This window comes from Hoplias malabaricus, chromosome 14, assembly GCF_029633855.1.
Source record: "Hoplias malabaricus isolate fHopMal1 chromosome 14, fHopMal1.hap1, whole genome shotgun sequence".
NCBI classification, from domain to species: Eukaryota; Metazoa; Chordata; class Actinopteri; order Characiformes; family Erythrinidae; genus Hoplias; species Hoplias malabaricus.
The window spans coordinates 10,809,027-10,823,288 of record NC_089813.1 but is presented as its reverse complement, the minus strand read 5'-3'; the positions used below and the strand labels follow the sequence as shown (position 1 = coordinate 10,823,288).

At 39.7% G+C, this 14,262-nt stretch overlaps 1 protein-coding gene across 2 annotated transcripts; it reads right to left on the bottom strand.

Annotated features, from left to right (window-relative positions):
- Positions 1-3,095: 3,095 nt before the first annotated feature.
- On the bottom strand, positions 3,096-13,452 carry mthfr (methylenetetrahydrofolate reductase (NAD(P)H)). 2 transcript variants are annotated; one of them, XM_066644122.1, is made up of 12 exons: positions 13,152-13,452; positions 12,043-12,292; positions 11,173-11,411; positions 10,942-11,052; positions 10,496-10,689; positions 9,669-9,919; positions 9,103-9,237; positions 8,291-8,471; positions 7,258-7,440; positions 7,048-7,149; positions 6,833-6,952; positions 3,096-4,718 (listed from the first exon to the last, which is right to left on the bottom strand). In XM_066644122.1, exons 2-12 carry the CDS (start codon positions 12,279-12,281, stop codon positions 4,500-4,502), a joined length of 1,974 nt encoding a protein of 657 aa, XP_066500219.1. In that variant the 5' UTR covers positions 12,282-12,292; positions 13,152-13,452; the 3' UTR covers positions 3,096-4,499. The 2 variants fall into 2 exon arrangements, with proteins under 2 accessions (XP_066500219.1, XP_066500221.1); XM_066644124.1 differs by having other exon boundaries at positions 12,043-12,286.
- Between the last annotated feature and the right edge of the window lie 810 nt (positions 13,453-14,262).

Sequence of the window (14,262 nt, the reverse complement as noted above, 5' to 3'; positions counted from 1 at the left end):
GCTAATGAAGGTAATGGATACACTGCTTTAGACTGTCATTTATCTTCTGTAACTCTTTCATCCTGATCAGGGTCTGGGTGGGTCCAGAACCTACAGGGAAGCATTGGGCTTTTCTCTATTGATGGTCCTTCACATTATGAATTAGAATTCTGTATTTTCATGCCCCATTGTGATGGTATTTTCATTGATAGAACCATCACGAACAATGTACTTTTTTCAGCGCAACCTCAGCAAATACAATATACCCTTCAATAAACATATTTATATTCTGTGTTTTTATATGTTGTGTTATGGAATGAGTGGAATAATTTCATGAAAAAGAAAAGGCAATGTATTGCCTGTATTTTAGATCTCTATTTATTTTAATAGTGTTTTCATTCAAATCTATTAGTGTACTTTTCTGTAGATTTACAGTGCAGTTTCATGCAGTTAAATGATGCCCACTGTTTACAAGTGTGACAAGTGTTTGGAAGGAAGTGTAGGTTGTCTACTTTAATTTAAGCCATTAGATTTCTCTCTAGTGCCATCTACTGTGGAGCTGTAAAATATAAAGTGGGTGTGTATCTCACAGTCACGTGAGTATGACATTCTGTTTTAGGGGTGGTTTCCCAGACTGGGATTAAGCCTAGTCCTGGACTACACAGCATTTGAACTGTGATTTTTCCATTGAAAGAATGATAGAATCCAGGACTATACCCCCACCCCATAGTGTTAGACAGCATGTTTCCCAAGATGGTGGAACCCACTCTCTTTCTCATTAACTGGCTCATTCAGGGAACACACAACAGTTTAATTCCTCATCTTGTGAGCTGCACTTTATACAAAATCTAATATTAATCACATTCATAACTGCTGTTTGATAGATTTGGGTGTTAAAGAAGTCTGATTGCTCTTTTAACTGACTTTTTAAAGTGTGAGTGTTTACTGTGTTTGATTGGCAGGCATTTCGTGTGTGGTGGCAGAGGGCACTTAAAGCAGGCATCTTGCCCAGTAGAGCTCCAGCTCGCTCCTACTCACTGTGACAGACCTCCATTGCGAGTGGACGACAGGCAGAACATTCGGGACTATGGTTAACTTGACACCCTCATTAACCTTCCTGGAAACCACAGAGCCATTTAAGCCTCAACCCCAGCTCAGTATCACCACTCTAACCCAGCTCTACTGCAGAGTCTAGCCTTTCAATGAAGCAAGTGGCACATCCATTAAAACGTACACGTCCTGGCAGATCCACTTTCACTCGTTCCAAAAAGCCAACTCCCTGCCTTCCCGACCTTTTACCTACTTGGACGTTTCAGAGCAACACACTTTCTCCTACTGCCTTATCATCAGATCTGCGTTGTAGTAGTGAGAAATGTGACAAAACTTGCATTCCATTATTAGTTACATTTTCTATAAACTAGTCAACCATGGCATCCAAATGAACTCCTCGTTTATACACACGTCCATTTTATAGCTCCTTTAACCAATACAGGTGCACTATATTATTATACAACTACAGATTGTAGTCCATCTGTCTCTTGCATACATTGACCTTATCAACCTTTACAAGGAGTGGATCAGACCCAGCAGTGCTCCTGGAGTTTTAAACACAGCAGAGCCAGTGCTGGACTAAGAATAGTCCAACGAGTCCAAGCCCAGGTTGTTTAGTATCCATAAAAATGCATGAAACAGAATGTAGCAGCTGCCAATGAGCCTAATGTCCCCATGCTCAATGTCAAGCATGAGCTAGAGAGGTATGAATCCTCCCAGCTAGCAATAGAACTGTGTTGTAGTGGAGCAACATGGCATGGGATGAGATGGAACAGTATTTTGATGACAAACTAATCTCCCCAAAAACGGTAACTGACTTCACTAATGTTCTCGTAGCTGAAAGATAAGTAGAATATCTGTGTCCAAATTGCAGGCTATGCTAGTTTTTGTAGCAGGGCCTTCTGCCCCGAATAATGAACAAAAGAACTAACATGTTATGGATGAAAGAGTGATCAAGCCCACAGCTCTGTAATCTCGTCTTATGTAACCATGTTATCTTCTGTTCACTGGCCACATCATTGTTCAGAAAGTTCACAGCCACCGATGATTGTTAAGGTCTGTCGTCAGAATGCACATGGCTAGGGCCTGGCCAAATGTGTCTAGAGGGCTTGTTCTAAATATAAATTTGTAAATACTCACTTGAGCCAGCTTTGGAGTTGCCTTCTGGAACATGGGGAAGAATATTTGTGTGGTTATCTGTTCTTTATTTTCTTGTGACTCTTTGCTCAGTTATAGAATATAATCAAATATAAGCAGTTTGTGACTTTTTTGTGATCTACACATACTGTATTTGATACTGCAGAGCAAAGAAGTGAAGGCTGATTGCCTTCAAACGTGTTCTCTAATACCTAGATCCTGCTTCAGATGACAGCATGGTCCTGTTTATTTTGCCTCTGGCAACGTTCACTCCAAACAGAGTAATCTCTCAGGTCAGTCTGACCACAGAGGACTGGAGCTGATAAACACTTTGATTTGTTATGGAGTGGACTAGCTTTAATTGTGCTGAATGAGTAATCATACCAATTAGTAATCATGCTGAATATGTAAGGGTCCCTGGGCAAGACTCTCAATGCTGTGATTAGCCTGGTTGTACATGTAATATAGGCTTAAAATGAGCTTTTATTGGCAGCCTAATGTTGAATTAACAACAAGAATCCTAATGCATCAGTTTGCAATAAGTAATAAGTCTGTGATTGTATGTGAGCCCACTATGCTATTTCCCTTAGCATTTTACTCAATATTAGGTCATACCTAAGGCTATAGTGTATTGTTAAAAGTATCATAAACCTGTATTCTTTTTTCCATACCACCCACACTTTGGAGTGAAAAACGTGGCACTATTTGCATTCAGCAGGTCATTGGGTGTGGTTATGTAACATGGGACATTCCTTACCAGTGTTCTCACAAGCCTATATAAGTCTAAAGTCATAAACTACCCTCCCCCTTCCCCACAGATTCATAACTAAGCCCGAGAGCCCAGTGTAAACTACACATTATCTAACTGATGACCCACATGCCAAACCTATACAAATAAAAGGCCCAAAGCAGGTATCAAAAGCAGAAGTTAGTATAAAACATGTAAATACAAACAGAAACTCAGTTATTACCAACTACACGGATGAGAGTAGAATCATTGTTCATTATTGGAACATTTGAGACTACTTGATTGTCAAAATAACCTCAATAAACTCAAGCATTTCCATGCAGCATCAGCAGTTGTGGATATTAGTGCAGATAGCAGTTCAGTTGCAGTGTGTAGTGAAGTTTGTACACATGGGGACAGCTGGCTGGCCTCCGTCCAACTGGTGTCACGTTTCAAGATGGGATTTCATCATCCTTATATGACTGAGAGCATGTAGCGTCCAACATGTGCAACTCCGCTTCACACCTCGGAACACTTCAACGTAACATCTCCTGACGAGCGCACGTCCAATCCTCTGAGGATTCTATATCACACTTCCAAGCTTACCCTTACTCCACATATCAACATAGACGTGGCATATCTAAACATTTATGGACACACTTTGTTCACCTATGCCCCAGCAAGCTTCTAATATTCTGAGAAGAATGGCGAATGATCATTTCTGGCTCTATCACCTGACTCCAACTCACCTCAAAGCTATTGATGATGTTCTGTGAATCAAGAAAATAAAGTACAACTGCTCCACAGCCCTGTGCTGGAAGAGCGTTATACCCCTCCGGCTGACAGTGGATATCAGGCATGGCTGAATTATTACGTGACTATAATATATTGAGTCAAAGGAATATGTGAATCCAACAAGAGCAACAAAAATAGTTTATTGTGTTTCTTACACCTGTAATGTGCAAAGAAACTGGAAAACTGGAGGAAAGGAACATTTCTGACTGAGAAAAAAGAAAAAGTAAAGCTCCAAGGCAATGAAAAACAACGTTCATCCGATTACAATAGTAATCAAAATTAATGTCACCATCTTTGGCCTTGAATGATTCCTCTATAAAATATTTGTGCGTAATTTTTGACACTTTAAAACACAGCAAGGTGCTGTAGTGTGTGTGTGTGTGTGTGTGTACATATTTTTTTTCAGCCGGCAAGATAAAAGCTGCCGCCCTCCCCCAAAAAACTTTACCCTTAGACTTTGGACAAGTGCAATGACCCAAATACTGTTTATAAATAGCTTTAAAAACAATTAGCTTAAAAAGAAACGTACATAAAAAGCAGTCATCTCTGGAAATGTAAGCGCTACTGAAAATTTAGTCAAATCATTTTGCATGTTAACCATATGTATTTCCTATGGTTTCTAACCATATTTGTCCATCTTGAAACATATAGTTCTCACCATCAACACAGACATGCTACTTTTCCTTTCTAAATCCTCTACTTAAATGTAAAAGTTCCTCAGTGTTTCTCTGTAGCAACCCTGTCTCTGTAGTTTGTGTCTTAAAAATAAAGCAGCAGGTCCATTTGTGATTGAGTAAGGCGTGTTTTAAAGCTAGTGTGTGCTTTCTTGATCCAGAGGTTCTGGAGGTGCGTCCAGCAGCTCGAACATGTCATCGATGACCTGCCATAAGCAGTTGTCCAGAGGGAAGTCATTGTCCACTAGGTTGACCAAGAAATAGTTGTCGTGGATGTACTGGATAATCATGCGTGAAGGCGACTCGTCTTCATACAGCTTCCCCCACTGCTCGATCCACAGAGCAAACGCCTCGTCCTGAACAAAACGAACCGTAGTCAGATTACTGCCACATTCTAAATGAAACAATAAGTACACATTCTCTCCAGAGATTATTATTATTTTTAATTCATTTATTAATTAAAAATAGTTAATTAACCTTATTTAAAGTGTGCGCCTGCCTTTGGTATTTTACTAATAAAAGACTAGTTTCCGATAGCATGACTTTCCCAGACAGAAGTATGTTTACACATCATTTTAATGAGAAAATATAAAGCATACAATGTTGAACTTTATACATATGTTTTTATATTGTTACTTATAAAATAGGTGTTAACTTATTTTCACTTGGAAAACAAAGCATGGTAGTTGACCGAAGACGTTCAAATGTTTGCAAACAACTGGCACGGGTGAAGCCCAAGCTCAGGTGACTTCCCTTTCAAATGAACTTTGTAGCAGCAAGCAGCCTGGCCTCACCAGCTGGACAATCAAGATAAAGTGCATGCATTTATTAGGTACACCTACATTGTATTGCCACTTATTCATTTTATTAGGTCCACTCTGCATACTTTGTTAGAACCTATTTACACAATCGCTGAAGCTCTCATTACTAGATTAGATTGAGAATGGGCCACCAACCAAAAATATCCTGCTGACCGTCTTGTGGCTAGAAATTAATCCCTGATAAAAAAAAGGTCTACAATATGACGTACACAAACTGAGCTTTCGGACTTTACTTTTTTGTCCACTTTTTTTTGATGTAATGCGTCTTAAAAAAACAAAAAAACAAAAGTGGATAGTAAGTGTACACTGTATTTAAAAAAATATCAGGAAAATTCCTCTGTGCAGGACACACAAATGAGAAACAAGTGTGTTACAAACTGAAATTATGCTGATAAAAATGGACAGAAGGGTAGCTACATTGTGTTTTCTGTTTTTACTTATTTTATTTTAAACCAGGTGCCTTGTATTGTGTGTATTGTGTGAAAAAGTTGTGATGACGGGACAGAATCAGGGAAACTCTGTACATTAACATTAATTTAAATTAATTCATTTTAATTTAAGTTACAAAACATTCTTTCCCAGTTCTGTTTTGGAGATTTATTTATTACAACTTTATACAAGGGCGGCACGGTGGCACAGCTGGTAGTGTCTCAGTCACACAGCTCCAGGGACCTGGAGATTGTGGGTTCGTTTCCCGCTCCGGGTGACTGTCTGTGAGGAGTGTTCTCCCCGTGTCCGCGTGGGTTTCCTCCGGGTGACTGTCTGTGAGGAGTTTGGTGTGTTCTCCCTGTGTCTGCATGGGTTTCCTCCGGGTGACTGTCTGTGAGGAGTGTGGTGTGTTCTCCCTGTGTCTGCGTGGGTTTCCTCCGGGTGACTGTCTGTGAGGAGTGTGGTGTGTTCTCTCTGTGTCTGCATGGGTTTCCTCGCACAGTCCAAAAACACACGTTGGTAGGTGGATTGGCGACTCAAAAGTGTCCGTAAGTGTGAATGTGTGTGTGTGTTGCCCTGTGAAGGACTGGCGCCCCCTCCAGGGTGTATTCCCGCCTTGCGCCCAATGATTCCAGGTAGGCTCTGGACCCACCGCGACCCTGAATTGGATAAGCGCTTACAGATAATGAATGAATGAATTAATTAATTAACTTTCTACAACTGTTTTTGTGTATGCTTTCCTAATATAAAAGGGGAGTTTCACACTTATTCAGATTTCTATTTACTCCTCTTTATATGTTTTTTGATTAGGAGATTCTGTTTTAAGAAATTTGATGTAGATGAATTGCATGCACATTATTACAATTATACTGTGCCCAAAGGTGAAATAAGGCTGCCTCTTTAATAACAGCCAATGGTTTTTTGTGTTCCTGTTTCTTGACTATGGCTTCTATCAGACCATGAGTAGACACCTTTAAGTGTTACATAATTACATTATGAGCAGAGATATTCAATTTTGCAAATCCAGCTCATATAAATCATCAGAGCACACAACATGATGCTTGAAGTCATGGGGGTATAAGGTCAAAAGAACAGAAGTTATTACTGCAGCAAAAGAGGAAGACTTCTCAATTAATAGCCTTCAATTCAAAAGAAACTGGAGCAGTGTGTGTATAGTGTATATGGTACTTAAAAGAACTGGTACATGGAATACACCTCACCTTCCAGTACATAAAGCTGACTGGATCCACCACAGTCGGCTGAATAATCTCTCGGCCTGGGAATATCCCCCAAGTTACAGCATTGGGCTGCATATCGTGTGCATTTGTGATATTCTTGCCCTGCAGAAGTAGAAAGTATGTAAGAAAACCACACAAACAAGGAAAGACTTTTGATAATGCTGCCTCAGTCTGGAATGGTTCAGTGTGTACGTTACCTGGACGTTGACGATATGGTAGTTCACACGTGGTTCATACTTCTTCAGTACTTTGAGAAGAGCGTTTACATTTTCACTTGATGTGAAAAACTCTAGGTATGCCTGTTTTCAAACAACAAAATATTCATTTTCCAGTCAAACAAGTCAATTTAATGCTAAAAACAAGTCCAAATAAGATACATTAAGGAAAGCCGTGGAATGGTCTACTACCTTCTGGAAGACATATCCTCCTGGGGGTCCCCAGCCCACTACGGGGTCGGAGGAAGGCTTGCCATTGATGCTGGGCTGAGAGTTAATTGTAAGGACTCCTCTTCGATTCACTTTCTCCAGCTCCTCCTTGAGCATGTTTGTCTCTGGAGCCAGAGGATCATCGTTCCATGGCAGACACATCACCTGAAGAGACAAGAATGAGTCAGTATAGTGAATTCCATCCACCACTGGCACCATGTCTAAATTTCATAACAAATAAACCAATGCAATTCCTCCAGTTACTTAAAAAAAAGGTTCTTATTCTCAAGAAAAAGATAAAATTTTGAGTAACAATATGGCAAACAATTAATACCATGCATAAACACTTTCATCAGTGTTAACATGCCCTGGAATTTTTGGAGATCAATGTTTTAATCTATATTTACGGAAATATACCTAAAAAATAAGGTTTAAACGAAATTTGTCTTCAAATATACCAGTGCACTTCAATACAACTTAACACTGGTGTTTATAGTTTACCATATAATATTAAAATGTGTTATGTTGGTGGTGGAGAAACTCAGTACTGCAGTTACACTGATATGGAAGAGGCTTATTAGTATGCTGAGCTCATACATGTGGATCAGACACAGCAGTGCAGTTGGAGTTATTAAACATCTCAGGTGTCACTGCTGGACTGAGAGTACTGAGAAGAGTGCCTCTGATTTTACATCTACAAGGTGGACCAATGAGGTAGGTGTGTCTAACAGAGTGGACAGTGAGTGGTGAGTGTATGATCCACTCATACTAGTGCAACACACACCAACACCACCACCATGTCAGTGTCAAAGCAAAGCATATGGGACTATTAACCTATGCTAAGTGTTACATAGAAAACAATCTGTATTTGTAGAACTACAAAATGCACCAGTAAAAGAAGTGATGCAGATAAAATGAACAAGGAGAATAAAAACAAGAAGGTCATTAGAATATCATGGCTGGCTGGTGTACATGTGTACTTTTCTTTGCTGTGATGGACGAATCTGGAATCTACCTTGTGTCCATTCTTGTTGGGCTGTGCTGTGATGTAATTGGTGAAGACTTCATAGACACTCTCTTCCCTGGTTAGCTCTTCTCCCCACATCTTTAATAAGGCCTCTTTAGGAGATTTACTCTTCAGGTAGAACAGATAGTAGTCTGTCAGCTCACCAAAAGCTGGAGACGAGGAGTTTCCCCTGAAAAAGTCATAAATTGCAGCCCTAAGTAACTGGACTATGACGATTGTTATTGTTTTGTCTATGGTCTCCAGTATGTTATGTCTGAAGTGAAAAGCTAAAAGTCATGATGCTAATGTGCAAGAGTTTAGCTTCAATCTAAGTTCCAAATTCAGCTTTTGCAGTACAACACTATATATAACTTCCTTGTTTCAGATGACCATAAACAATTGGAAAATTGGCTAGTCAAATGTTTTCTGGTCAATTGTACGCTGTTGTTTCATCATTATCTTTATATATTAGTCATAAGCTGATTCTAGTGTGTATTTTTTTTTGTAGGATTTTTTTTGTAGACAACTAAAATACAACTTATGTTAAATCGCTGTGTTGGCAAGGAACCTCTAGGAAAGATGAGAGGTCTATGGGTTGTGCCTCTGGCAATCAGGCAATCATTGACTGCCAAGGATTCACCACAGAAGATTGTACTTTAAGATTACTTTATGTTAACTATCATCAAAAACCGTAAAATCCTAAAATATAATACAATGTACATTTTATGAGGGGAAAAAAAGATAGAAATATTAAATAAAAAAAAAGACCCAAGATGCTGGCACAGTATTATAAATACAGTTATGTCCTTGAGAATATGTACCATCTTCCATTAGGGAAATCGTCCCAGTCCTGAGTTCTGTAGATGTAGCTTTTGGGCCTTGAGGCCCAGAAGATCGGTCTAACGTCCTCCACCTTCCGTTTGGGGTGAGCACTGACAGCCCATGGCAAAGGTCGCCTTCAAAATCATACATAGATGCATCCAATCAGGTTCAAATATATAGTACAGTCAAATTATTCCTTATAGTTTACAAACCTGTCAAACATGACCTGTAACCTCCACAGTGAATAGGAGCAAAACATACGGTTTACTCATAAACATTATGTTTCCACTTATTCAATAGCTAAAATGCATATTTAAAAAAAGCATTAAATATTTGAAACCCTAACTCTAGCTTGAGCCAAGTCTCCCAACAAGTTACAAAGTGTCTGCTTTACACCTGTAATTTTATAGTTGTATACAATAAACAAAAACTATGCTAATTTAAACAATTCCTTGCAATAACTATGCACCACATAATCTGCATTATAACAGCCCAAGCTGACCTGTATCAGATCTTCACACTGAGACTAGCTACAGAGTTAAAGCTTTACTTCTAACGGACTCACCGAGGGTCTTCTGCCCACAGTCCCAGTTGTCTGAGCACCTCTATGGTGGCCACCTCTCGGTTTAGTGTGTATATGTGCAGGCCTGGCACATCACCGCTGGCCAGCAGCACTTTGCACATCTCCACTGCGTGATGGATGCCGTAGTTCCTGATCGCAGCATCGTTGTCCTTGATAGGCTCGATCACCTGCATTATCTCCTCTGGAACCTCCAGTTTGGACAGCTTTACCAGCTGCCGTAAGGAGTGGTAACCCTGTGAGGGAGGAGATGAGTAATGTTCTGTTTATATGGCAAAATCATCAGAGGTGCATTAAATGATGTACACTAGGGCTGCAGTAATTTCTGTAATTAATTAATTAATCTGTTGGCTACTACCTGCTGACTAATTTAACTATTTTGCTTTCTGTGACTCCTCTAACTTGGATCTTGCCCTCTTTCAAAGCTCTCACTGCACAACACGTGATTTCTAATTTTCCTGACGCAGTAAGAGCCATAGCGCCCCCTATGCTTCCTGTAAACTTCTGCAATCTGTCAGGATACTGTTTTTAGATGTGAAGCCCCTCATGGAACTGGCATGTAACTTACTCATAGTTAAGAAATGCTGTTATATTCTTGTTAAACATAATAAATGATTTGATAACAACAATCCATATCTTTCTTAAACTGTGTTACACACATGATAAAGGAGGATGGCAAATTTAATAAAAAAATTAAAATCATTTGCATTGTACTAGGGCTTTCCAAAGAATCCTGGCACAGGGTTATGAAAATTGTAGTCAAATCCTACTCCAAGGTAAGTGTTTCTTGGAAATGACTACTGATTAAATACCTGTATGGGGAAGATCCCAGGCAAAATGGGACATGTGATGCCAGTGTCTCTGCAGTCCTTGACAAATTTGAGGAAAGTCTCTGCTCTGAAAAATAGCTGCGTCACAATGAAATGTGCTCCTGCATCTACTTTCTCTTTCAAGTGTTTCAGGTCCTCTTCATAGCTCTCAGCCTCTGGATGACCTGTTGGGTAGCCTGCAAACACAGCAAAATTACATTTTCAGTTTCATTTTTAATTAAGCAAATAACAGAGACATTCTATATATAACCGCAGATCTATAGGATAAGATTTTACATTTTGAACCAATAGGTTTTTAGTTCTTATCCAGGTATAGGGAAACAAAGAATTTTTTATATATATATTTTTAAACCAAAAATAAGTCACATAGAAGCTGTTCAGGTTTTTTCTGAATGCTCCAAGATCTTTTTAATACAGTTAATGCATACCTGCGACACAGATGTCAAAGTAATCTTCAAATTCATTGCGAATGTGCTTCACCAGGTCTGTAGCATAGTTGAAACATCCCTCTTCTTCTTCCCAGTCTGCTCCTATAGGATCTGTAGACAAACTCTGGCATTTACATTTCCTTCCTTCTAATTCCCATGTGTGTGATGATAAAAGTCCATTTTCTGATGAATTAATTCACTCCCATTTCATTAGAGTACTATTAGCCTTACCTCCCCTTAGTGCCATAATATTCTTCAGCCCCAACCCCTTGGCCTTGCTGAGATGAGCTGTGATTTTCTCCTTTGTCTGTTTGCAACAGGTTATGTGCAAGATGCTCTCCAGCCCACAGTAATTGACCGCTGTACTGGCTATCATCATGGAGGATGTCTCCTTGTCTGAGCCAGGGTCTCCTGCCGGATGCCATGTAATGTCTATGAAAAGGGGACCACCGGATCCCATGCGATCAAACCTGAAATACAAAATTGTGACGTGAGCTGGTCATGTTCTTCCAAAGTGGCCGTTAATTGTGTTTGTGTTTGACATACACACAAGCACACACACACACACGTGAGAATTGGTTGTTTATGAATTATCCAGCTCATAAGTCAACAATTCATAATACTGAGATAAATTAGTATTAATTAAAATCGCAGCACTTGCATTGGGAAATCGTTACTTAAACAAAATGACTCAGTCCTTGTTCAGACCCACTGTGGATGAATCAACAAAACAAACCACACAGTCAGCTGTGAAGATGTAGAGCAGGGGTCAATTCCAGACTCTTAAACATATTATATGAGATGAACTGGATGTGTAAGAGCAGGAAATTCAGATAAAATTGTGATGAGGCTGATGTATCAGGTGCACACATAAAGAAAGTAATATGTACACAGAAACCCAATGTAACAGCTTCAAAATACAGACTTGGCACACCTTTGTGGAGCATTTTGTTAAACATGACTGAATGAGATGTTAATTAGTTTAATTTCTGGGGGGAAATAGTGAGCGAGCATATCATATGAGCAGCCTGATGAGTTTAAAAAAAAAAACAATAACACATGAATCACAACTACTCTGCTCTCCTTAGGGTGTGAGTTTACCTGGCTATTAGATTGACTGCTCCTCCAGCTGTGCGAGGTGGAAAGAACTCAAGGGAGAACCAAGGGTCTCCAGACTCCATCCTTTTCCTCATCTTGTCCCTCAGTCTGTGTGTTCGGTCAGCATCCAGCACAGGAGTGGAACACCTGGAGCTCTCCTTGGAGCTCTCTCCACTGTTGCTGCCCCCACTGGAGTCGCTCTTACATGGCTGCCAGCCAGCGTCCACTCGCTGGTTGACCATGTTGCCTAGGTCTAGAGCAGATCAATAAAAGCTTCACTATCAGTAATAAATTAGGTCAAGTCACTCTCACAGGTCAAGCTGCTGTCCAGTCAGTGGTTGACAAACTGTTTGGTGATACCTACAACCACAACATTAATGATTTAACTAAAATAAGTTGTGAGTTAATGATTACACACACACACACACATGTCTAAATATTTGTATACGCCTCTTCACGTTAGTGTGAGATCTGCACACAAAGCATGTATAGCTTCCACAGATGGTCTAGTGCAGCTGCAAGCACCTAGGTCACTGTGCCCAATGGCATGTCAGCTACTGAGGTATAAGGGGCATTATACAGTCATTAAACTATGTATATAATGTATATAATTATTGATCAGATATGAATGATTAGCACATCGCTAATAATATTATCATAAGAGAAAATGTAAAAAAGATGCTCAATATCACTTATACACAATGTCTGCCAACTCAGGATGTCCCCCACTGTATTTGTAACATTTCTATCTCTGGCCATAAAATGAATGAAAACCTCCATTAAACTTTTTCTTCATTTGAAATACTGTGACATAATATTTTCTAATCTTCGTCCGTGTCACATGAAAACATAAATTCACTCGCATTCTTTGCCAAGCAAGACCACGTTACACTAATTATCCATTCCACCTTAAATGGCGCGGCTATGCGTTAAGTACTGCTCCCTTTTAAGTCTGTAACCGGTTCACTATTTAAGGTGGAACGGAAAATTCGACTAAGGAACGTGCTGCCCATCACATGCATGCGAGAGAGCAAAGTTAGCATTCAAAGCTAATATGACACAGCCCGGCCACCTTAAACGAGTAGTAAAAGAAAACAAAGAGTGAGTGGTACCTTGAAAAATCGTTTATATCCACAAAAACACAACAGAGGAGAGTCCCGCACTGGCCACAGTCAGCACCCGACAAACAGTAAAGAAGAGAAAGGGTGTTATAGTAGCAGTTGAGGTTGGGGGCGTGGCCACTTCTTAATAGCCACGCCCATCGTTGGTGCTTTAACCACTGCGTGTTGTTTCAGCCTGGACTGCAGTTTGAAAGTGCCTTCTGTGTTGGTTTTAACTGTAGCCCTCACGGGTCGTCAATCCATGTGCTGGGTCCTGAAGTTGATGGATGTCAATCACTCGTGGAACGTGGACCTCAAGTATATTAATATAAGTTTACAAACAAAAACTTTCAAAACTTCAAAAATTACAAAAACTTGACTGAAATTTTATTTGTTCTTCTCATGACATGATCTAGTGATGTATATTAGAGAAGTCCTATATATTGAAGACTTGCCTCACTCTCTATTGTTGTCTATAAAATATAGCTTTATTCATGAAGTCATTTTACGCTTCCCATATCAGTCTGCACAAAATCTGCGCACCTACAGAGCTCTTGAAACACCAACGGTCCGTGTCCGTCACATGAGCCGAATGTGATCGGAGATGAGCGAATTTGATCCAATTCGATGAACCGATTCTTTACCAATATCTGTTTAGATTATTTCAAGAGTCCGACTCATTGATTCACCGTACATTTCCTGAATTCTTTACCAGAAACAGATACTGTCTTTAGTCAAGTTTCTCCCAAATCACACACAAGTCTGGAAAAGAGGGACCATGCATGTCAATACGAAAATCTTGTTCTTAAAGTGATATAAAACTTCAGTTTGTGATCATATTTTCTAAATCACATTGTTCCCATCATTTATAAGTCATTCTCTCATTTTCTTGAAAGTGCGTTTGTACCCGGTAAACATTTAGCCGTTGATTCAACGTTGAAATAACGTAATGACTGCCGTCTAATCAACGTTCTCTTAAGGTTGAAAATGAAAGTTGAAAAGACGTCCAAACACAGACATTGAAAAGACGACTATTAGACGTATTTTGGACGTCCATTGACGTTATTAATTGGTCCCGAAATAAATTACTTGTATAAGACGCGTTTTGGACGTCCACTGACGT